Source organism: Lactuca virosa, chromosome 5 (assembly GCF_052849685.1).
Source record: "Lactuca virosa cultivar CGN04683 chromosome 5, Lactuca_virosa_CGN04683_v6, whole genome shotgun sequence".
NCBI classification, from domain to species: Eukaryota; Viridiplantae; Streptophyta; class Magnoliopsida; order Asterales; family Asteraceae; genus Lactuca; species Lactuca virosa.
The window spans coordinates 356,041,017-356,065,984 of NC_136430.1; the positions used below are offsets into that span (position 1 = coordinate 356,041,017).

At 31.0% G+C, this 24,968-nt stretch overlaps 1 protein-coding gene and 1 long non-coding RNA gene across 2 annotated transcripts; one reads left to right on the plus strand and one right to left on the minus strand.

Moving 5' to 3' along the window:
* The first annotated feature begins 1,723 nt into the window (after nt 1-1,723).
* LOC145116018 (uncharacterized) lies at nt 1,724-3,575 on the plus strand. Its single transcript, XM_079052381.1, has 6 exons — nt 1,724-1,836; nt 2,477-2,603; nt 2,753-2,838; nt 2,908-2,968; nt 3,064-3,150; nt 3,274-3,575. The coding sequence occupies exons 2-6, from the start codon at nt 2,523-2,525 to the stop codon at nt 3,364-3,366; spliced, it is 408 nt and encodes a 135-aa protein (XP_078908507.1). The 5' UTR covers nt 1,724-1,836; nt 2,477-2,522; the 3' UTR covers nt 3,367-3,575.
* A 1,462-nt stretch (nt 3,576-5,037) lies between these two features.
* LOC145116312 (uncharacterized) lies at nt 5,038-24,153 on the minus strand. The gene is made up of 2 exons (XR_013711992.1): nt 23,292-24,153; nt 5,038-5,319 (listed from the first exon to the last, which is right to left on the minus strand). It is a non-coding gene; the product is annotated as an uncharacterized LOC145116312 (long non-coding RNA).
* Between the last annotated feature and the right edge of the window lie 815 nt (nt 24,154-24,968).

Below are 24,968 nucleotides of genomic sequence, written 5' to 3' on the forward strand. Positions count from 1 at the left end.
TTTTAAAGTGGGTAGGCGACTAAATGGTTTTAAAATTTCATTATTTTACTATGAAAGATACTAGAAATACCGAATACGAGATGAGATTGTTAGGGTTAAAACAACACTTCAATAAATGATAAACAATTTCAATCAGAATAATAAATATAAAATCAAAATACAAGACAATCAATTTATGTGGTCCACACGATCAAAATGATTGGCTATGTCCTGATGTCCACGACGAACACGAGAGACGGACTTATTATTTCCTGTTGTAAAAGTTTTTTTTTTTCGTACGATACATTAGGGTTACAATAAATTACACTATTTATAGATAGATTGACTTAATAATAATGGGCCAAAAAACATCATGGGCTGAAGTCAATGCTGACAAAATTGACCCCCACTAAACATGCGAGTCAAAACTTGCTCTTCAAGAAAACATGCCCTGATGCTCGAGCACTTACTGATCGTTTAAGCAATGTTGGCTGCTTATTGCCATAAGCAGCATTGCTTATGCGGATTGCCCTGCTTATGAATACTGACATAAGCAACTTAGCCTCCATACTCACCGGACATTATTTGATATTATTATCCTCACGATGAGAACTAAGTTGTTGATGTGTGGAATTTCATACAAAAGATCAGAAATTCAAATCTTTCAAACCCCCACACAATTAGTCGTATCATAGGTTCGACATCAAAAATGGATGTCCAAATGGTTTTGGTCTATATTAACTTGGAGACAAGGGTGTTTGTTTGGATGAATTGATTCGATCTGATCCAATCAAGTGAATCTTAATTGATTTTGATTGTTAAAACATGAATCAAAATAGTTTAAAATAAATATGAATTTTATCGAATCCAACCAAATTACTATTCAATTTGATTGATTTTTATAATTCGGTTTTGAGGAGTTGGAACATTAAGAAAAAATATATAATTTGAAAACTTTATAAAAGAAACAAAAACATATTATCTAGTTGTGTATTAGAATTTATAAACAACTACTAAAAAATATATTATAGTTTAATATTTAACATATAATAAACATTTAAGAAAAAATGCAGTTTTTTATTAGGTGAAACGTTTTAATCTATTTGAAAAATAATTTAGTAAATAAATAAATAATAATAATTCGATTTTTTTTAGATTATTCGGTTCTTATTTTAAAAACTAAAACCATTCCAAAACAAATAATACAATTTTATTGAAAAACAATCTAAAAATTTGAATATCCAAACCAAATAGCTTAATCCAAATTGTCCAATTAGATAATTCGGTTTTATCAAACTAATTAACAACCCTAATTGAAGATGACCATAACGTTGTTTGATAATTCGGTTTTTTATTAGTGAAACGTTTATAATTTATTTGAAAAATAATTTAGTAAATTAATAAAGGAAAATCTCTGATAAAATCATAATACTTTGAATCAGTTTACAGTTTAATATCAATATTATAATCTGTCATTTTATGTTGAAAAAAAAAAATAAGATTGTTTCGTTAATTTAGACAAAATATAAAATAATTGAGATTTTTCTGATAAAAAAATAATGTTTGGATTAACCAATAAACTGCCCCAAAACCAATCCAAAACAATAATACTGAAAAACAATCTAAAATTTGAATATCTAAACCAAATAGTCTAATTTAAATTGTTGAGTTAGACAATTCCGTTTACTAATTAACAACACAGGAGGACCATAACGTCGTTGGTTCAAATTACAAGGGCCAAAGTGAAACTTTATCCATGTTCTTCTTCGTATTAGCAGGGCATAAGACAGATCTTTATACCCTCCCCTCCCGACACCTCTATCTCTCTTCAGTGAAGATCTCCGATCAGACTACAGTGTAAGTTTCCCTGCCGATTTCATTTAACTCCAATTGGCACACATACATACACGCTCTAGAATTGAATACCTTAATTACCTGCCGGACATTGCTTCTCTCCGATCTTACTAGGGCACAGTTGTGTAGTTGTACGTGTCTATGTTGATAAGATGATCCAATTGGTGTGTCACATTGTCGTATTCTTGTATCTATCTTTTGATCTTTCTGGTAATGCATAAAGATTGCGCTTGATTATCATGAAAAAGGCTAGGGTTGCTAATTTCGATTCCTGGTTGGTTGGATGATGTATTTATGTTGATTTCCAGGTATCAAATTCTCAAGACTTTATGAAATTAAGATGTAACTATGTCTGAATTCCAGCAAAAGAATAGAATTTCAAGTGGTTAGAGGTTTATAGAGCACATTTAAGTAGTTGTTTCTTAAGTAAACGGGGTTAAAAGCTTAAATCATGATAGGAATTGGAAAGTGGAAAGTAGAATACCAACATACTGGCCCAAGTCTCTGTTGGAAGTCTGATTTTAAGTTTGCAATTTGATGTTTTGAAATTGATTATTTGCAAATCTTGGGTTTCTATGAAGTAATAAGTTATGGGAATTTGATTGCTTTGCTTCATAGGTAACACTTCCATTTCTTGATGCAGATCAATAAAGAAATCCAGTTAATCAGCAACTGTATACTGGATCAAAATGGCTAGTACAGCATGCTTTATGATCATTAGCAAAAATGACATTCCTATCTATGAAGCTGAAGTTGGATCTGCTCCTAAAGTATGATCTCTTGTGACTAATCAATTCAAGATTTCACCAAACATGTTAGATTACACATACAAAAATGGCTTATTTCTAATTAACTTAAACATTTTGAATTGAATTGTAAAGCTTTAACTCTGACATATGCTCTTCTAATTACATTATAGAAAGAAGAGGCTGCACATCAGCACCAGTTCATCCTTCATGCAGCTTTGGATGTTGTCCAGGATCTTGCATGGACTACAAGTGCCATGTAAGACTCTCTCTCTCTCTCTCTCTCTCTCTCTCTCTCTCATAAAGTTCCCAACTTTTCTGGTTTTAGGTTTTTGAAATCTATTGATAGATTCAATGATTTGGTGGTGTCAGTATACGTTACAGCTGGTCATATCCTTTTTATTTTGGTAATTAATTGGTTAATTTATCCTTAATTATATATTACATGAAAGAACAATATGTATATTCCTTAATTCAAGTTACACATACACGATTGATGCTGCTTCATGACTCACGTAATGATGATGGGATTAAGAGCTTTTTTCAGGAAGTCCATGAGCTTTATATAAAGGTGGCATTTATGAAGTCTATCTTTTTTCTCAAATACTATAAGGGATGTAATTACTTTATGTTAAATGGATGATTTAGGTAATATGTTATATAATATAAAATGGTTACATGACATTTTTTGCAGATACTTTTAAATCCTCTCTACCTACCAGGATCCCGTGTAACATCTTCACATTTTGATACCAAGGTAAGAGCCCTTGCAAGAAAGTACCTATGAGTCCTTCATCTTACATTTTCACTTTGATTTTTACTGTGAAAATACTTATTATTGAGAGGGACACAAATTAGAGTGTAATATGCTGTGACAATGTCAATTAAGCATTTACTTTTACTGTGAAAATGGAAGCTTAAAAATGTCTCTTGTAAAATGAAAATACTTGGATCTCCATTAATATGTAATGCAACTTGAATTATTTGTCAGATAAACATTTGTCCGGCATCATCTTTTAGACATGAGGGTAAAATAGTCATTTACTCTTTATCAGTTGAGCATTTTATACAAAGTCTACTACACATGATGGAAAAGAAAAAAAAAAAGAAACAAACCCATAATTTGGTAACCTATATATGAATTATTCTTTTTGTTAGTGCTTGATGGACTAAATTAGACACCTCAAGGATTGTTATCTTTTGACTTAATACATTCAGCAAGTCTTAATGGGTTAAATGAGAAATGTGAGCTTTACCCATTCAGCCATCATCATGTACAAAAATATCCCTTTCTTCTTTACCCATTCAGCCCATTTTTGATAATTTGGTAATGTTTGGGGAAAGCTTTTGAAAGACTTCATCGATTGGAGAAATTTTGGATACTTGGTTAAAATTAATGGAAAACTGATGTGCCAAAAATAATAAGTTATAGTATAGGTCGACTGTTGTAGTAGATGCTCTAATGCTGAATAAGGTGTTGTTTGTTTTTTCTGAGGCAAAATGTCTGCAGTCTGCGGACCACATCTGTAGACCTCTGCAGTAGAAAAGGTGGACCAAACGTCTGCAGTATGAAAAAAGAAGACTGTTTGTTTTTTCAATATCTGCGGGCTACTAAAATAAACTGAAATCTAAATAAACTGGTTTTTTTAAACTTGAAAATGATTTTTTAATATTTTTATGACTTTGTTATAAATAATTAACGAATCTAGATCAACTTTTATGTATTATTGTATGAAAAATAAAAATAAAAATGGTATGAATTAACGTATATATTTGATAAAAACCAACAACTTTGGTTGTAAAGTTATAACTAAACATTATAATTAGTGATCAAAGAATTTGATACATAAATTGATGAAAATAAACTTCGATTTTTTCAATTAAATCTATTAAAAACATACCATAAATATTTTTTTTAGAAATTAACGATACTGTATTAAATAATGTTTTACAAAATTTGGCAAAAAAAAATATAAGAATATATTATGATTTTTTTTCATATTTATATAAACAACTTCAACGACTATTATTCTAATAAATCTTTATTTATAAATTTGTCAAAAATTTCATGTTGTATCGTTTAACGTTTTTTTTAAGTTTTGTAATTTTTTTTTCAATTTGTTTATCATTAATAAAGTTGGAAAAAAATTAAATTAAAAAAAAAACTTAAAAAAAATAAAGATATATATGTTTTTTTAGGCTAGAAGATGTCTGAAGATGTTAGAAGACTCTGGTCCACATCTGCGCCAAGAAGAGGGTGCGCAAAAACATTTTTAGGTCTGCAGTCTTCAAAAAAACAAACAGTCTGCGAAGGCTAATGTCTGCGCGTGGTCTGCGCGGCGCAGACAGAAGAGGCCACGCAGATCTGCAGACAAAAAACAAACACTACCTAAATAACGACATAATAAAAAAAGTTGGGAAAATGAGGTTTTCCCATAATGTCACGACTTTTTACACATTTGATCTTGTTTATTTTTCCTTTATTTGCAAAAACATGTTATCATTTTCTCAAATATTTTTCAGACATTATTTATCCAGACAACATTGAAAAAAAAAACATGGGTTTAGAGTTGAAAACTGAGGACATCTAGGTTTGTCTTGAGCCTTGACAATTCTTGACCACTTGAAAAAACCACATACATAACCCACATGTAGGGTCCCTTGGAGAAGGTGGGTCCCGATGAATGGTGATGGTTGTTGTGGACGAATCTTGTCCATCCATTTGTGATCGTGATTCTCCCTGATCAAAATCAAAATCAAAATCAAAATCATCCGATAACAATGAATGCTTTTGTTGTGGTTCACTTGACAACATTTCATCATCCCAATAGTAACCAGATGATCCTTGCCTTCTAACCCTCCTCACAGTTGATACCTGCTCTTCTGCCATTTCCGTTTCACTTTCACTGTGTGTTTGTTGAAACTTGAAACCCCTTTTGATTTTGTTAAGGATATATGATATATATGTATGGAGGATTTATATTCCTGGTTTTAGATTCTGGTTATTTGAATTAGAGGGCTGTTTGTTTGTTTCCTATGTATGATATGGAATGCAAGACAAAGTCGTTGGAATATAGAATTCAAGACCAGGTCATAATTATATAATAATACTTGATTGATTCCTAGTTTATTCATTGTCGTAAACTGATAAGTAGTGATTGAAAATGGAATTTCACAACACAATTACCAAAACGTGATCTATTAAATGCAACCCATAAGAAAATGGAATCCAAACCATGGAATGGTGTTCCATTCGTGTAAAAAAATGTCTATCCTCACCCTTAACAATTTAATTCAAGATTCACGTATTATAACATGTGATTTCATTCGTGTTAAAAGAAATCCACACCTAAAAATGGTGATCCAAACACTAATCAAATCTAATTCACCATCATTGTTGTTTTTTAATGTCGATGCTAGTGATTCAAAAATTCCTAAATTATGATTCACACACATTTTTCATAACAAACGTTCTTAGTGCAACACCCCAAAACTAATATCATATACAACTATAGTTTTACAAAAGTAGAAAACTATTTTACATTAAAAAATTGAATTTGGTGGTCTAGGTTGAACCAAAATTGTCCCCAAGCCAAGGTTTCATTTCTCCAACTTAAGTAATTTTCCACCTACTCAAGAAGTATGCGGACCTTGCTCCCCTAATAAACTTAATTACAATACAATCTCTATCCACCCACCCCTCCAAAGATGTCAAAAGACAAAAGTGTCCATATATCGACTTATGGAAGGATGTCGCATAGGGTACTAGAAAAGTAAATAGGTATTTCTCTCCATTTAGGGTTTTGTCAATATGTAACCAAAAGGCTTGGCTTACTAACAAAAAGATTAGCTTAAATATAAATAAAAAAGTGGAAAAATGTACTAGAGTCCTCCTGCTTGTGAAAATGGTTAGTTAGTAAACAATATAATTCCTTCATGTTGATTGTTTGATCATCGTAATAATTAGATTAGATTGCTAGATTGTAAAAATCACATGGACCAACAATTTTCTTTTTTTAGATGACAAAACTAATAACATTTTTTGTGGTCAAAATGAATATATTATAAAATGAACCACAACCAGATAAATAAATCTAAATGAAATAACGAAAACAATCAACCGTTCTTCCCTTTTTGTCGAATAACAAAGGCTGGAGAAACTGGTTTCACTAGAGACAATTCCTCAAAGGAAACATTTTCAAATGTGGATCTAAACACAATAAAGGTTTTAAAGGGTTTTTTAAAGGAGGCACAATGATTATCCGAAACGAAGCTCAAACATATTGGAGGGATAAAAACATGTATGATCACAAGTTATCAAATATGAGTAGCCATATTGAATGACAAATTCATGATATAAGTGCTAGTAAAATGAAATTTAAAAATAACTCTAAACACGTGTAGACAAAGTATGAGCACCTGTGTTTTTTCACAAGATTTACTTGGCATACAAAATTCACAAAATCATAAACTCACATAAGATCAACATATATCGGTTAATCCCATTATTTTAAAATATCATATATCAAATAATAACAATTCATAAAAAGGTAAACACATATATGAGAAAATTAAAAATACAATGTCTTCATAGGTTGAATTTCATGAGTATAATGCTAAATTTGGTTAGATTTTCAAACTACAATGTCTTAATAAATTATAATAACTTCATAGGAAAAATATAATTATGGGTATAAATGTATAATACATTTTAATAGATTAGATTTTCCAAGTATATTATGTTAATAGAAAGAAGTAGTCTTAATAGGCTAACTTTTGTAAGTATAGTGTTATAAATGGTTATATTTTCAAAGTACAGTCTTTTAAATGGTTAGATTTTCGAAGAACATGGTCTTAATGGGACATAAATTACAATGTCTTACTAGATTAAATTTTAAAAGTATAAAGCTATAAGTGGTTTCAATGTATAATGTATTAACAGGGGGGATCTTAAAAGCACAATGTCATAAGAGGTAGATTTTTTAAAGTACAATGTCCAAATAGAAAAAAAAAAGTCCAATTTTTTAGGAGAAAATTGAAAGTACAATATCCAAATAGGAAAAAGATGAAAGTATAATGTTAAGTGGGTAATCAATCAAAGAAATTCAGATTTTTAAAAGATAATGCCATAAGAAAAAACTCAAAAAAGTAGTCTATCACACGTTAGATTTTAGTAGAATAATGTAATATTTGAAAGTATAATGCCCTATTGTTAGATTCTCAAAGTACAATGTCCTAATAGGAAAAAAATCTAAAAATATATTGTTATCATTAGTAAAGAACATCAAACAAGTCTAAAATTTCAAAGTACATTGTCTTGATATGACAAAATCTTAAAGTATATGAATATATTAATGGTTAGGTTATCAAACTCCAGTGCTTAACAAGAAAATAAATTAAAATTACAATGTTTAATAATGAAAAATATTGAAATATTAATGTTATAACTGATTATGTGGTAACCCGAATGCCTTTAAATTTTGAAAGTATAATGATATAATTGAAAGCATAATGTTATAGATGGTTAAATTATCAAAATACAATGTCTTAATAAGAAATAAAAAAACGATAAAATTCAACAGTTTTAATAGTTTAGAGATTATGATAGTAAAATACTATCAGTGAAAGTATAATGCTATAACTAGTTATAAAGCTATAATTGATAACCATAATCAAACAAGTTTAGGTTTTCAAAGTGCAATGTCTTAGTAGGAATAAAAATTTTAAAGTATAACATTATACTTGAAAAAATAGAACAAGAATCGCCAATAGTCTATACTCGGACTCCGCACTCGAACGAGAAACTACATTTAGCTTCTTACTCTTCCAAGAGAAGATTTCCTCGAACAAAAACACAATACCCAGTAGTCGACCGCCTACTTGTGGGGTCACCATTGTAGTCGGCATCTGTAAACCCTTCTACAACATGATGACCATGATTCTGATACAAAATAACACGACCAGGAGTACCATTTAGATACTTTAAGATGTGAATGACAACGTCCCAATGTGCAACTCTTGATGATGACATAAATTGACTCACAACACTTACCGAAAAAGCGATGTCCGGCCGAGTAATCATAAGATATCTTAACTTCCCAACAATTCTTCTATATTTTTCTGGATTCTCAATTGGGTCTTCATCGTCTGCTTTCAATTTGACATTCGGTGTCATAAGAGAATCATACAGTCTTGCATCAGTCAATCTCCAGTCATTCAGCACGTCTAAACAATATTTTCGTTGAGACAAACAAATTCCTTTCCGAGAGCGGGAGACCTCAATCCCCAAAAAAATACTTCAAAGGGCCTAGGTCCTTTGTTTGAAATTCAGATCCAAGAAACTCTTTCAAATTCTTACTGACAGTCTCATCGCTCTTGGTAATCACTATATCATCCACATATATAACCAATAAAATACAACCATAGGTGGATGAAGCAAAGAAAACCGAATGATCATATGCGCTTCTTCGTAATCCAAACGTAGTCACCACAGTACTAAACCACCTAAACCAAGCGCGAGAAGATTGTTTTAATCCATACAAAGACTTTCTTAATCTGCAAACTTTACCAACCTCGTGTAAATCACCATGAAGAAAGGCATTTTTGACATCAAGTTGATGAAGTACGTAATCATAAGTAGCGGCGAGAGAAACGAATAGGTGTACAGAGGATAATTTAGTTACAGAAGAAAATGTCTCAGAGTAATCAACTCCATAAGTTTGAGCATAACGTTTGGCAACTAATCGCCCCTTTAAGCGAACCACCGATCCATCTGGATTAACCTTTACAGTAAACACCCATATGCAACCAATCACCTTTTTTATCAACAGGTAACTTGACCAAACTCCACGTGTTATTGTCCTCAAGGGCATTCATTTCGTCAAGCATAGCAACACGCCATCCAGGGTGGGCTAAAGCTTCACCAACCGTTTTCGGGATCGATATAGAGACTAATGTTGAAACCAATGAACGAGAAGATGTAGAGAGCTTATCATAAGACACATATGAAGAAATAGGGTAAGTAAATCAACGTTAACCTTTCTGAAGGGCTATGGGAAGATCAAGATCTGAAAGTTTTATATAGGAAGTTGGAACCTCATCATTTGTTGTACTAGAGGTATCATCAGTCGACCCTGCAGATGTAGGAGGTACCAAATCGGCCATGATGTAGGTCGTCGTTGTCTACTATATATGTGAATCACTTGTGGTCTTCCGGGCTCTGATAATTGCTCAAAGTTGAAAGTTGGGTGGTATAGGAGGCTCTGCATTCGGGCCAGAAACATGTATCGTATATACCGTCAAATCATCATCATCTCTTTGATCAAGGGAGGTAATCATCAGAAAGAACGGTACTTTCTCCATAAAAGTGACATCACGTGAAACAATGTAATGATTGAGTATAGGAGAAAAGCACCTATAACCTTTTTTAAGGCGGGTGTATCCAAGTAAAACACACCTGAGGGAATTAGGGTCTAGTTTGCCGATGTGAGGTCGAGAATCCCGAACAAAACAACTACAACCAAACACCTTAGGTTCAACAGGGAACAAATATATATTTGGAAACATAACTGAAAATGGAACCTCACCACCAACAACTGTAGATGGCATTCGGTTGATGCGGAAATAGGCAATAGAGACTACAACAACCCAAAATGGTTTTGGAGCAGCCATTTGAAATAATAGTGCTCGAGCTATTTCAAAAAGGTGACGATTTTTTCGTTCAACAGCTCCATTTTGAGTGGGAGTATCAACACAAGAAGATTCATGAAGAATGCCTTGATGAAGCATGTATGATCGAAATGTCTCAGAGGTATATTCTTTTGCAGTAACGCGAGAATAATCATCCACAAAAGCAACAAGGTACTTGAACCGGGTTTTTGAAGTGATAGGACAAGGACCCCATACATTAGAGTGAACCAATACGAATGTAGATGCAACTCATTTATCAACTCTAGGACTCACAATTCAGCGATGAAAAATGACTAAATTGGGGATATAATTAACTTTGAAAAGATGGGGTGACCTAAACGACAATGTAATCCGAACGGAGAGAATGATTTCAATCCTACCATGGCTTTCGGCATCACAGGTTTAAATAAAGTCCACCAGATTCTCGTCTTTTACCGATTATTTGCTTCGCTGAAAGACTTTTGCAGACACAATAATCAAGAAAAAACTTGAGAGCTGACACTACATTTCAAGGAACGAGTAATTTTACTGACTAAAAGCAAATTAAACGGAAAATTTGGTAGGCTTAAAACAGAAGATAATGAGATAGATGGAGCCAAATCAACGGGGCCAGATCAAAGAACTCGAGGGGTAGACCCATCAACAATGGTAACATGGGATGTGGATGTATGAGTGTGAAAGTTAGAGGACATTAGGATTACCTGTCATGTGATCTAAAGCTCCCGAATCAATAAATCCATTTGGAAGTAGAAGATAACAAACATTTACTAGAGTTGCTAGTCTCAGCAAAAACGGCAGTGGGAGTATGCGAATTTCGTATTCCAAAAGTTGAGCATACTCTTCCGTACATATAGAACCAGAACTAGAGGTGAGAACTAGACGTGGGAATTTTAGCTGTAATATTAAAACCAGAAACACGAGTCATTTCTTGATCTATGGGGATCAAGTCTCCACGTGGTGGGACGGAGGAAGTTGGTGGTGGCGCATGGGGAGCATGAGGTGGTCAGAATGACGTCGTTTTTACAGGGTACCTTAATCGAGGTCTTCTAAAGGCAGTGGTAGTGGTGGTCGTGGCGGTAAGCAAAGCTTCTCTAAACCGACGTTATATTTCCCAACAGATCTGAATTGTACTCTCAAGGTACAACACTTCAAAACAAACACATATCTTAGTTATACTCACAAGGTACAACACGGAAATGCACTAATCTACAAGCTCTGATACTAAGAAAGCACCAAAACCCTAGTCTACATATATACATTCTAACAAAAATCATTATAGGATTATGTGTTAATGGTATCCCACTCAACTCTTTGCTGAATCCACAATTTATTGAATTGATCAACACACTTAAGAAGGCACCAGAGAGATACAAACCTCGATCTAGTGAAAAAGCAATAGCCGTGTTGTTAGATGACTGTGTGAGAGATGTTGAAAAAAAAACTCACGTCAAAGGTACTTGGTATACGCAAGGGTTTTTTATTGTTTCTGATGGATGATTTAATGTCAAGCATACGCCACTTATCAATGTTATTATCGTGAATTCCTGTTGTGAGATGTTCATATATTGGGACGATTTCTCGGGGGGTCGAAAAAAAAGGAGTGGGAATTTCTAAATATCTTCTAGGAGCTACTGAATCTGTTGGACTGAGTAACATGTTGCAAGCGGTCACGGATAATGCGGCTAATTACAAAGCCATCAGATGAAAAACAATTGTGAAGTACTTTCTAAATGACACAGCCTTGTCATTATTTGGTGAAAACTCAAAATTAAAGTTGTTAAAGTTGGCCAAAACTTGGTTTGCATCTCATTATGTTTTGTTAAAAAGAATTATGGATTGTAAGGAGGTTCTTGCCACAACTATACTTATTAATTTTTAAAGGGGGTGGGTTAAAAATGTAGATGAAAACACAAGAATTATCGGATCAAAAGTTGCGGATACAGTCAAAGATGATTTATTTTGGAAAGATATAGAAAATGTTTTAGAATTATGATCAACTTTTGTGATGGGGAAGCCTTCAGTATAATTTCCAAAAATGAAGAGGAATAAGAGTTACGAGAGCAATTCGCAACATTCCATGTGAAAAAAGGGATCTAGTCCATGGCGCCAAGACAAACATATGCAGTGACAATGGATGAAATAGATTGATGGTCAAATTGCAAAAGAGCCGACAAATTGGTTTCATTCACTCCAAGATTTGACTCATCTCTTATCTCGAATTCATATAGCCACAAAAAGTGGGACATAAATCCTAAAATCACTCGCATTGAAGGCTTGAGTTCACGATTAGTAGAAAGAAGAAATGATTTGGGAGAATTTAGATGAAGAAGACATGGAGAATGAGCAAGGGAAAAGATAATGGATGGATTGAGGCATAGTCACATAGTTCGTGGTTCACGAGGTGGGACGTATCGGATATGAAGGGGGTGGGTTCATCTCGGGTATGAAGGCATAGTCACAATTCCAGTTCATACTTCATATTGCAAATGTACCAATTATAAAGTAATAGAGTTTATATTTTATATATATTACCACCAAAAACAGAAATAGTTTACCAAAAAAACGAACATATGTCCAACAATACGTTACCAAATGTTCCTCAATCTAAACCATGTCGTAATCTTTGTAATCTTTATCTGTATAACCATTAGACGAGCAACATTTTTTTTGAAAGAGATCTTGACCAGCAACATATTATAAACAGAATCCAAATTCCAAATTACCAAAAACAAACATGATTCATTAACACTTAACAGTTACAAGCTATAACTCAAAAACAGAAGCAATAACAAATAAAAAACAAGAATATTTGGATTCGTTTTTTCATCTAAATTCTCCCTATGTAAGTGCTTTTAGGATTAGTTTGGACGAGCAACATTTCTTTTTAAAAGAGATTTGGACCAGCAACATATTATAAACAGAATCCAAATTCCAAATTACCAAAAACGAACATGATGCTAACACTTAACAGTTACACGCTATAACTCAAAAAATAGAAGAAGCAGTAACAAACAAAAAACAAGAATATTTGGATTCGTTTTCTTCATCTAAATTCTCCCAATGTAAGTGCTTTTAGGATTGATGTCAAAGTACCAATTTATTAGCTCTTTTTTCATTTAACCAATTTCCGCCGAAGAGCTACTAATAGGTTGTGAAAGTACCTACTTTGCTACTTCGGCCCATTCTAAGGTTTCGGCTCCATCGTTCGACCACCAATCTATTGCATCCATTGTCACGGTATCCGTTTGTGGTGCCGCAATGGAGTAGATACCTTTCTTCACATGGAATGTTACGAATTGCTCTCGTAATACTCTTCCGTCATTTTCATTTTATGAATTTCTACGAAAGGCTTCCATGATAGCTTGCACAACTTCTTTGCATCAAAAAAATCGTGGATTTAATGCAAACCAAACATTGTAATGGTATATTCATTTTCTCCACCTAATTAAAATTATTTTCTCAAGTCATACATAACATCTAGAAAATACTTTTTTGCATAATGTTTTTGATTTCACCAAACATGTTATCCATTCACTCATAAATCTCACCCATTTTAGGCCTTCGCAATCACAACTTTATAAGTAGAAAAATGGGTTTAATGATGGCTAAAACACTTTCAACATCTTTTCCGAATCGTCTTTAATTGTATTTACAACTTTTTCCCCAACAAATCTTATGATTTCATCTACAACTTTTTCCCCAACTATAGTTGTGACAAGAGCCTCCCTACAATCGATAATTCTTTTTTAACAAAATATAGTGTGATGCAAACCGAGTTTAAGCCAACTCCAACAATTCTAATTTTGAATTTTCACCAAACATTCACAAGGAATGGGTGTGGTTAATGAAGTACTTGACAATTGTTCATTTCTTATAGCTATCACTTAACCAGAACATTCCATTTGCCATGTCTTTGAAAACCAAAATAAAGTGTGAACGTAACAAGGTGACCAAAAGATATGTTTGTATACCTTTTCAATCTCACACTCGGTGGCTTTGCAATTAGCTGCATTATCTGTTAACACTTGCAAGACATTATTTGCACCAACATTTTCAATAGCTTTTTTGAAACTTGGAAATCTCCACTCTCACTTTCTCGACCCTCAAAGAATCTTCGTCACATATGAACACCACATCACGAGCATTGACCGCAACATCGTTGAGAAATGGCTTATGTTTAACATTAGACCACCCATCCGAAACAATAGAAACCCCTTGAGTGTTCCAAGTATCTTTGGCTTGGATTAGTTCTTTAACAACATCTCACACACTCATTTAGCAAAACGATTCTTGCTTTTTCACTAGATGGAGGTTTTATCCATTAAGTGCCTTTTTGATCGCGCTAATCATTTCAATGAATTGAGGGTTCTCAAGACATTCAACGAGATACCATTAGCACACAAGCCTTTAATGATTTTCATATCCACCATATTAGGTTTCATGACACCAAAAGCTTCCTCAAGTTGTTTTTTATGCTGGATTTTTTGAAAGTATAGAATTTTTTAAGGATCTTGAAACACCTTCGATCTCGGCTTCGTTCGCCTTACTCCAAAGTCATTGTAGCTTAGATCAATAATGTTTTCTGGTTGTCATGCTTCACTATATTCTAGCTTAGATCAATAATGTTTTCTGGTTGTCGTGCTTCACTACATTCTGGCCGACTAAAAGCTTTGCCAAATACGGTGAAAGATGAAAACTAGAAGTAGAGAAATCTAGAACTCTAGATTACAAATGCAGAACTGAGCAGTAGAAAAGTAGCGATAGAGTGGTGGTGATGTGGGATAAGTTGCATGGTCTAATCTACAATTGACGGACAATACCTGCATACCATGAGTCAACATTTTATTTCACGCAACCTATTTCCCGCCAAAATCTGCAATCAGCAATCCTAATCTACAATTAGAGGTCCCAATTGCGTTTCTAGAAAATTAGAATTAATAAAATCATGTTTTCCATGGTCGTTCCGGAGATTAGGTAGGGTTAGAAGGTAGCCATATTGGAGTACGTTTCGGGGGCGACCGGATCGCAAACATACCGCGTTTGGGTACGGCGTGTTTGGAACATGGATCATGGCCATTCCAGTGATCCATGTGATTATGGATTGAGGAAATGTTTTCTGCATAGTCACAGGAATCGCTCAATAGGTCGTGTGCAATATTTTGAACGTTCTGTACCCAAACGCGGTACAAATTTGTACCCAACGCCAGCCAAAACGCTCCATGGTACGGCAGCGTGACGATCGAATCAATCAGTCGGTACGATGGTGGGAACGCGTTTCTATCAACTTGGATTGCTCTGATTCGTGTTTTTAGTACGACGATTGAACGATTTATTCACTGTTAGCAATTAACATTAACTTCCAGTGATCCAGTTTCCAATTTTCTACTTCTGCTTCTCTCCTACTCTTTTATACTGTTCTGTTAGTTATTGAGAATGATTTTTGGCAATGGCAAGAAGTTGGCAAACCTCTTTTGGAAGAAGTGACTATGGTTGGTTCAGGTACGTACTACTATACTAGTAAGAATGCTGGTGGATCAAAACCGTGAATTTGTAACCATTGCAAGTGAAAATATACAAGCTCATACACTAGAATTCATATGTATTTCTTTAATGCTTAAGCGGGAAGCTGATAGAAATTAGAAGATGTTCTGCTATGGTTAAAGATTCGTCCAAGCTACAACGAATTTCGAGCAAGGTAAAAGAAGCCGAGAGCGGAGGTGTTCAAGATCCTTAAAAATTCAGCATAAAGAAAATGATTTGAGGAAGCTTTTGGTGTCGTGGAGCGTAAAATAGTGGACATGAAAATCATGAGAGGCTTGTGAGCTAATGGTATCTTGTTTAATGTCTTGCAGAATCCTCGATTCATTGAAATGATACAAGCCATTAAGAAGTGAAAAAGCAAGAACTGTGTTGCTAGATGAGTGTGTGAGAGATATTGATAAAGAACTAATACAAGTGAAAGATACTTGCTACACTCAAGGTGTTTCTATTATTTCGGATGGGTGGTCTAATATCAAACATAATTCACTTCTCACTTTTGTTGCCTTCAATGCTCGTGGTGTGGTGTTTCATGATCAATAAAGTCGTTGGTCCAAGTAATGTCTTGCAAGTGGTGACAGACAACGCGGCTAATTTCAAAGCCGTCAGACGCAAGATCAAAAAGGTATTCAATTATATCTTTTGGTCACTTTGTTTTGTTCATAGTTTAAACAAAGAGGTTATGCAAAGTGTCATGGAATCTTTCAATAGAATTCCTGAAAATGATGAGGACAGATGATTGTTACGAGAGCAATTTGTAACATTCCATATGAAGAAAGGTATTTCCTTTATGGTGGAAACACAAACGGATGCTTTGACAATGGAGCAAATAGGTTGGTGGTCAACCTATGTAGCTGAGAAACCCCGAATTTGGCTGATGAATTGGATATATTTTCAAAAAAAGGTTATTCGATTAATAAGTAACCACATTGTTTTCAAAAAAATGAATATCCCACTACATATGAAGAAAGGTAACTACATTGTTTTATATTAATAGGTTAGCTTTAGAAAAAATAAATTTTTAATTGGATATATTTTCAAAAAAAATCTTAATAGAAGTAATAATGAGATGATAACATAAGCGGAAACCAAAACCAAAAAGGTTAGGATTTTTCAAATACTATGTCATAATAGATTAGATTTTGGAAGTATGATAGAAGTCCGATTTTTTAAAAGGTTATTCAATTTTGAAAGAATCTTGTTATAATGTTGTAAATGAAGGTTCAGTGCTATAATTGGTTGGATTTTTTCAAAATACATCATTATAAGAAATTAATAATTACAATGTCTTGGTATGAAATTACAAGTGAAAGTAGTATTGCTATTGGTAATCAAAGTCATACACGTTTGATTTTCAAAGTACAATCTCTTACTAGGAAAAAGTTGAATGTATAGTATATATGTTGTAAACAAAATCAAACATGTTTTGATTTTCAAAGTAAATTGACTTAATAGGAAGAAAAGTATTAAATCTTAAAAGCTCAGTTTTTTAGATTTTCAAAATACAACTTCTAAATAGGATTAATAAGTAAACGTGTCCCACTTTAGTTACCAAATATTGCTTAGATTTTTAAAATGGAATGTTATAAAAAAAAAATTAAGTATTATATCTTAATAGGAACAATTTTAAAAGTATACTTTTATAGCTAGTAACATAAACCAAACAAGCTTAGACTGTTAAAATGCAATCTCTTAATAAAAAATAAAGTAAGTTGTCAAAATATAGACTTCATAAATAAAAAAAAACTAAAAACAAAAGTGCGATGTTTTCATTGGAAATAAATTTAGAATTCTTGAAATATTGAAATTTGAAAGTATTGGGTTAAATTTAAAAGAATAATGCTACAAAGGTAGATTTTTCAAAATTCAATATTTTAAAAAGGAAACTTTATTAAAAGTACAATGTCTTAATAACTTAGATTTTCCAAATGAAATGTTTTAATGAGAAAACACTTAAAAAAACAATCTCTTAATAAGAAAAAAACTGAAAGTACTTTCAAAATGAAAACTATCATCTATAACAATATACTTTCAAATTTAAAAATAAAATGTTATAAATAGTAAGATTATCAAAGTAAAATGTTTTAAAAAGAAACCAACTAAAAGTAGATTATCTTAATAAGAAAAAGTCTAAACATATATTATCTTACAGAATATAAAAGTACAATGTCTTGAAAGATTGGACTTTGAAAGTATAAGGTTAAAAACTAAAAGAAAAATGCTACAAATGAGTAGATTTTCAATGTACATTTCCTCAAAATGCAATGTTTTAATAAGAAATAACTTAAAAGTACAATATCGTAATAAAATATTGTTAAGAGTATAATGGCCAAACTAGAAAGTATAATGTTATAGATGATAGATTGTTAAGGTATATTCATAAGAAATGTTAAAAAATAAGTCTTAATACAAAAAAACTTTGAAGCGCAAATGTTATACTTAAAAAAAAATTAATAAGTTTAGATTTTTGAGGTACAATGACTTAATAGTGAAAAAAAATTGAAAAAATACTATGAAAATAGATTTGATTTTGAAAAAGTAATTGTATAATTAATAAAAATTTCAAAGTTCAATATCTTAATAGATTAAAAATAAAAATACACAATGTCTTAATACAATCAATTTTATAATTTAGCTTTTTCCAAATAGCAATGTCTTAATAAGGAAAAAAATGGTATATCATCTTAATTGGTCAAACGGATTTTAAATAAAAAAAGGTGCAACGTTTTAACAGGAAATAAGTATAGTATAATGTTATAATTGGTAACAAAAAATGAAAAGCGTAAACAGTAAACAAGTTTTGAATATTCAAAGTAAAATGTTGTTATAGGTTAGTTTTGGAAGAATATTGCTATATATGAAAAAAAAATTAAAAAAAAGTGAAAGCAAAGATGTTTTGATGGAAAAATAACAAAACTACAATTGCTTTAACAGGTTAGATTTTAAAAGTAAAATGTTGTAAATGAAGGGTCAGGGCTATATAGGTTAAAATATCTTTATAAGAAATCAAAAATTACAATGTCTTAGTAGAAAAAAAGTAGGGAAACTATTATGCTATATTTAGTAACCAAAGTCAAACATGTTTAGATTTACGAAGTACAATCTCTTAATAGTAAGAATAATAAAAGTATAATATTTTAAAAGAAAAAAAAAACTAAATGTATAACTTATAAGTTGTACTCAACATCATGCATGTTTAGGATTCCAAAGTACACTGACTTAACATAAATAATAAAAGTATAAAAGCTTAGGGTGCGTTTGGTTGTGGAAAATTTTCCAGTTTTTTAGGAAAAATTTCCAGGAAAAACGGAAATTTTGAAAACGCGTTTGGTTCGTTCAGTTTTCCAAATTGTATGTAAATTAGAAAATTGATTTACAGTTTTCCAAAGTTTTCCAAATTTCTAAAATGGAAAATGAAAACTCCCCCGCTTTCAACCAAACGCGTTTTCTAAAATTTTCATTGAAAATGAAAACTCAACTCCATTTTCTGAAAACATTTTCCTAGAAAATGAAAACAATTTTCCACAACCAAACGCACACTTAAATATTGAAAGAATAGTATTATAATAGGAAGTATAATGCAAAAATCAATTAGAAATTTAGTGGATTGTCTTAATTGAAATAATCAGAATGTTTAAAGTTATAACTAGTAACCAAAATCGAAAAGTTTGATCTGAAAAACATAGGGTGCGTTTGGTTGTGGAAAATTTTCCAGTTTTCTAGAAAAAATTTCCAAGAAAAACGGAAATTTTGAAAACGCGTTTGGTTCGTTCAGTTTTCCAAAATGTATGTAAATTAGAAAATTGATTTTTACAGTTTTCTAAAGTTTTCCAAATTTCTAAAATGGAAAATGAAAACTCCCCCGCTTTCAACCAAACGCGTTTTCTAAAATTTTCACTGAAAATTGAAAATGAAAACTCAACTCCATTTTCTGAAAACATTTTCCTAGAAAATGAAAACAATTTTCCACAACCAAACGCACACTTAAATATTGAAAGAATAGTATTATAATGGGAAGTATAATGCAAAAATCAATTAGAAATTTAGTGGATTGTCTTAATTGAAATAATCAGAATGTTTAAAGCTATAACTAGTAACCAAAATCGAAAAGTTTGATCTGAAAAACATAGGGTGCGTTTGGTTGTGGAAAATTTTCCAGTTTTCTAGGAAAATTTTCCAAGAAAAACGAAAATTTTGCGCGTTTGGTTCGTTCAGTTTTCCAAATTGTATGTAAATTAGAAAAGTGATTTTTACAGTTTTCCAAAGTTTTCCAAATTTCTAAGATGGAAAATAAAAACTCCACCCGTTCCAACCAAACACGTTTTCATTGAAAGTTGAAAATGAAAACTCAACCCTATTTTCTGAAAACATTTTCTTAGAAAATGAAAACAGTTTTCCACAACCAAACGCACCCATAGCATCTCAAAGAGGAAAATAAAAATACAAAATCTTAGACTCAATTTTAAAATAATGCTATTTTAAATTACATGTTCATATAATTTTGATTTTAAGAATGTAATATGTTAATATGAAAATAGTTAAAAAGTACATAATCTTAATATGAAAAATATTGGAAGTGTGATGTTAGAATTTGAAAGTATAATGCTACAGATAGTTATTATCAATGCACAAAGACTTAATAAGAATATATTAAAAAACAACAATGTCTTAAAGAGGAAAAATTTTGAAACTAAAAAGTTATTACTGGTAAACAAATATAAACAAGTTCAGATTTTCAAATCACAATGACTTAATGGTAAAAAACAATTTAAAAATACTATGTCTTAATATATTTGATTTTAAAACTATAGTTCTATAACTGTTTTAAAGTTCAATATCTTATTTCTTAATATCTTAATACTTTTGATTTTAAAACTATAGTTTTGTAATTGTTTTAAAGTTCAATATATTAATAGATAAAAAAGAAAAAGGCAATATCTTAATAGTCATATGTTCAATTGTGAAGTAAAGCTTTTTGAAATATTATTGTTTTTATATGAAGAAAAAGTATATTTATCTTAATAAGCTAGATTTTAACTGAAAAAAAGTACAATGTTTTAACATGAAATTAATGTTATAATTGGTAACAAAAATCAAAGTTTAGATTACCATGTATTTTGAGAGTATGATGTTTAAGTATGAAAGAACATATTGGTAGATTTTCAAAGTATAATGTTTTGAAAAGCAAAGTTAAGAAAATAAAATTGTTTTAACATGTTAAATTTTCAAAATGCAATGTTTTAATAAGAATACAATTAAAAAGTACATTATCTTAATAGAATAATACTAAAAGTGCGATGTTAGACATTCAAAGTATAATGCTAAAACTAAAATGCAATGTCTTATGAAGAAAAACATTGAAACTAAATTGTTATAATTAGAAACGAAAATTAAACCAGCATTGTATATTAAAAGTACAAAGTTGTTATAGGTTAGTTTTGGAAGTATAATGCTATATTGCAATATATATGTAAAAATAATAATACTGTAATTGCTTAGATTTCAAAGTATATTGTTTTAATATGGTAAAAACATATGTACAATTGGTTAGATTTCTAGATAAAGTTATAATAAGAGAATAATAACTTAAATGACAAGAAGATCAATATCTTAATACAAAAAAAAGGTAGAAAGTTCAATGTCTTAATAGATAAAAATGGAAGTATATATAATGCGAAAATCAATTAGAATTTAAGTGGATTATGTCTTAATCGAAAAATATTGAATGTAAAATGTTATAATTAGTAACCAAAATCAAAAAAATTTAATCTAAAAAATATAACATCTTAAAAGGGAAAATTAAAAATACAAAAGTTATTTTCAAAGTATAATGATTTAAAAAGAAGTTTTATTATAAGTAAAATGTTTTAAAAGGAAAAATATTTAAAACAAGTTAGATTTTCAAAATGCAGTGTTTTAATAAGAAAACAGTTAAAAGTAAAAAAATCTTATAAAGAAAAATATTGAAAGTAAAATGGTAGAATTTGAAAGCCAAATGCTATAGAAAGTTAGATGATCAATGTGCAATGTCTTAATAAAATAATATTGAAAGTATTGTGTTAGATATTGAAAGTATAATGCTATAACTGAAAAGGCAATGTCTTAATAGGAAATTTTTTAAAACTAAATTGCTATAATTAGTAACCAATTAAACAAGTATTGAATATTAAAAGTACAATGTCATTATAGGTTAGCGTTGGAAGTATATTATTATATATCCCTCCGTCCCAATATTATTGTCCACAGACAAAAAAACACACATATTAAGAAAAACATTAATTACCACTAACTTTATTTAATAAAATGACAGTTTTGTCATTACTTTGTATTTAATGTTCCATTAAATGCTTAGTTGGTTAAGTAATAATGAGGGGGTATTTTGGTAAAAATGTTATTTATTTTTAGAAGTGGACTATTATTTTGGGACAAACCAAAAAGGAAAGATGGACTATAATTTTGGGACGAAGGGAGTATATGTGAAAAAATTAATGATATAATTGGTTAGATTTCAAAGTAGTTTTAATATTAAAAAACAAAAGTACAATTGGTTAGATTTCTAGTTATAGTTTCTTAATAAGAAAAAAAAGTCAAGTATATTGATATAAGTGATAACAAAAATCAAACAAGTTTAGAAATTAAAAATACAATGTCTTGGTATATACGATTTTCAATGTGAAATATAGAAGAAAAAAAGCAAAAACTCAGTGTCTTGATGGGGTAGATATTGTAATTATAATGCTAAAATTGGTTAGATTATCAATTTAAAGTCTTAATAAGATTTAAAAAAATAAAAAAAATAAAAAAATAATAGATAATAAAGTACGAGGTCTTAATATGTTACATTTTCAATACACTACTTTTTTATATAAAAAAATTATAAGGTACAATATCTTAATAGGAAAAATAATATAACTACAATTGTTTTAGTAAGTCAGATTTTGAAAGTAAAATGTTGTAAATGAAGGTTTGATGCTATAATTGGTATATTTTCAAAATACAATGTCTTTATAAGAAGGTATAATGCTTAGTTAGCAAGCAAAATAACAAAAGTTTAGTTTTTCAAGGGTACGATTGTTTTAAAAGTCGATCTTATATATGGATAAATTATAAAATAGGGAGAAAAAAAAATATAAAAGTTCAATTTCTAAAAAGGAAAAGAAATTGAAAGCATAGTGCTATAATTCTATAATTTGTTAAATGTTCAAAGTGCATTGTTGTGGTAAAAAAAGTTTAAAATTACAATTTAGTCACAAATACGTCGTGTCATGGGACACTATGTTCTTATGTGTTTCTTCTAAATAACATTTAATTATGACATACCAACTTATTAAAACATATGGTGAGGCTTATTCATTAATACCCTAATAGACATTATGCATATATATTAAGCAATCAAGAAAGTATGACAACGCTTATTCCTTAATACCCTATTAGACATTTTGAATGTATATCAAGTAATCAACATAATATAATTTGGTTATGTACCTTGGTATTGTATATGATCTGTTGGACATTTACATATTGCTAGAAGCTCTAGAGTCTAGATTGCTCCATTATCCTATCAAATAGCCACAAATATATAGGAAGTGTTAGATGATAGTAAATGATATAAGTAAACATAAATTGAAATTACTATGGCAACTTTACAATCTTTAGAAATTTATGTAAATCCTGCCAAGAGTTATAGATTTAAAAGTGTGTTTCAAGTATTTTAAGTGTGACCAAAGTAAATCTGGTTAGCATACCAAACTTGATTCAAGATTTTGACCAGATTTATTTTAGGGATTAGTAAAGAGGAAATCAATGTCAGAAATACAAGAAACAAGTAAAACATTAAGCCATGGAGTCTTCCAGCATCACATACCCACAAATAAAATGTTTGACTGAACCATCGTGATCTGATAAATTTGGTTTTTCATAAGAAAAAAACATCATCAAATGGTCAAACAAACCCACAGAAACATATCCTGAAACATATCAACTAAAGAAGAACCTCCAACAAAAAGACAAAAAAGAAGAGGAAGACCCCAAGGAAATCAGATTTTGAAGGAAAAAACGCCAACAAAAAGACTAAAAACCCTAGATAATAAAAATTTTAAAAACCCTTAATAAAAGATTAGAAATAGAAACAGAATGAAAACCTATAAGAGACATGGCTGTGTCCTGCGAAGAAATGGGTGTTGGGGTCAGAGGGATGGGTATGGGTCTCCGGGAGGGTTTGGGTCTGGATAGAGAGGAACAACTGAAGAAGATGACCGAACCCTTCGGACTTCCAACGGCTATTTATAATGATGAGGGTCAGGGTGTTTATGTCTGCCGAGGTGTCAGCGTGTGTTGAAAGCGGAATGAAGAACGTATGTAAAATACGCGCTACGACGACCCAGCCCCTTTGACTTCCAATTCCAACGGATATTTTTAAAAGCTTTCCAAAATTATAACTTATAAATGGAAAAATGCAGGAAAAACCCTATTATTTTTGTTCAAATAAACCTTTACTTTATGTAGGTTTCACCCCAATTTGATTTGCTAAAAATCTGACCTGCCGTATATTTACTTAGGGAGTGTTTGGATAGGAAAAAAAGATGGTGTTTATTGCTTATTCCCACCACAATAAACTAAGTTTAAGTGTTTGGATAAGAATCCTTAAAAATCAGCTTGTGGTAGGGATAAACTAAATAACTTGATTTTAATAAGCATCTATCCCCTTGCTTATTGTTTATTGCTTATTCCCACCGCAAACAAGCTAATAAACTAATAAGTTATAATCTAATTTATCCAAACACCCCCGTAACAGAGAATGTGTGGATATTATTAGGCAGAAATTGATTCTTCTTTTTAAGTCTTATGTACGAGGAAGGATTGAGCAAATAAATAAAGAAAACAATCAAGGTGGGTTTATTGACAGACAATCCATCAAATGGAGTGAAATCACTGGTAGTGTTCGTTTTCTTCTCTGGAGCCTAACAACCCTACCATCGTGGTTCGACACTTCATAAAATGAGGTAACTCATTTTCTGTTTTTCATTCAAGCCTTTGAGTAATGGAAAGCAATGTCCTATCTATGTATAAGAGACAAAGAAACCTCATTGATTGGATTTCTTTGCTCGATTTTGTATGAGGCGATCATTCCTACTCCACAAGACTTGAAAGAAAAAATCATAT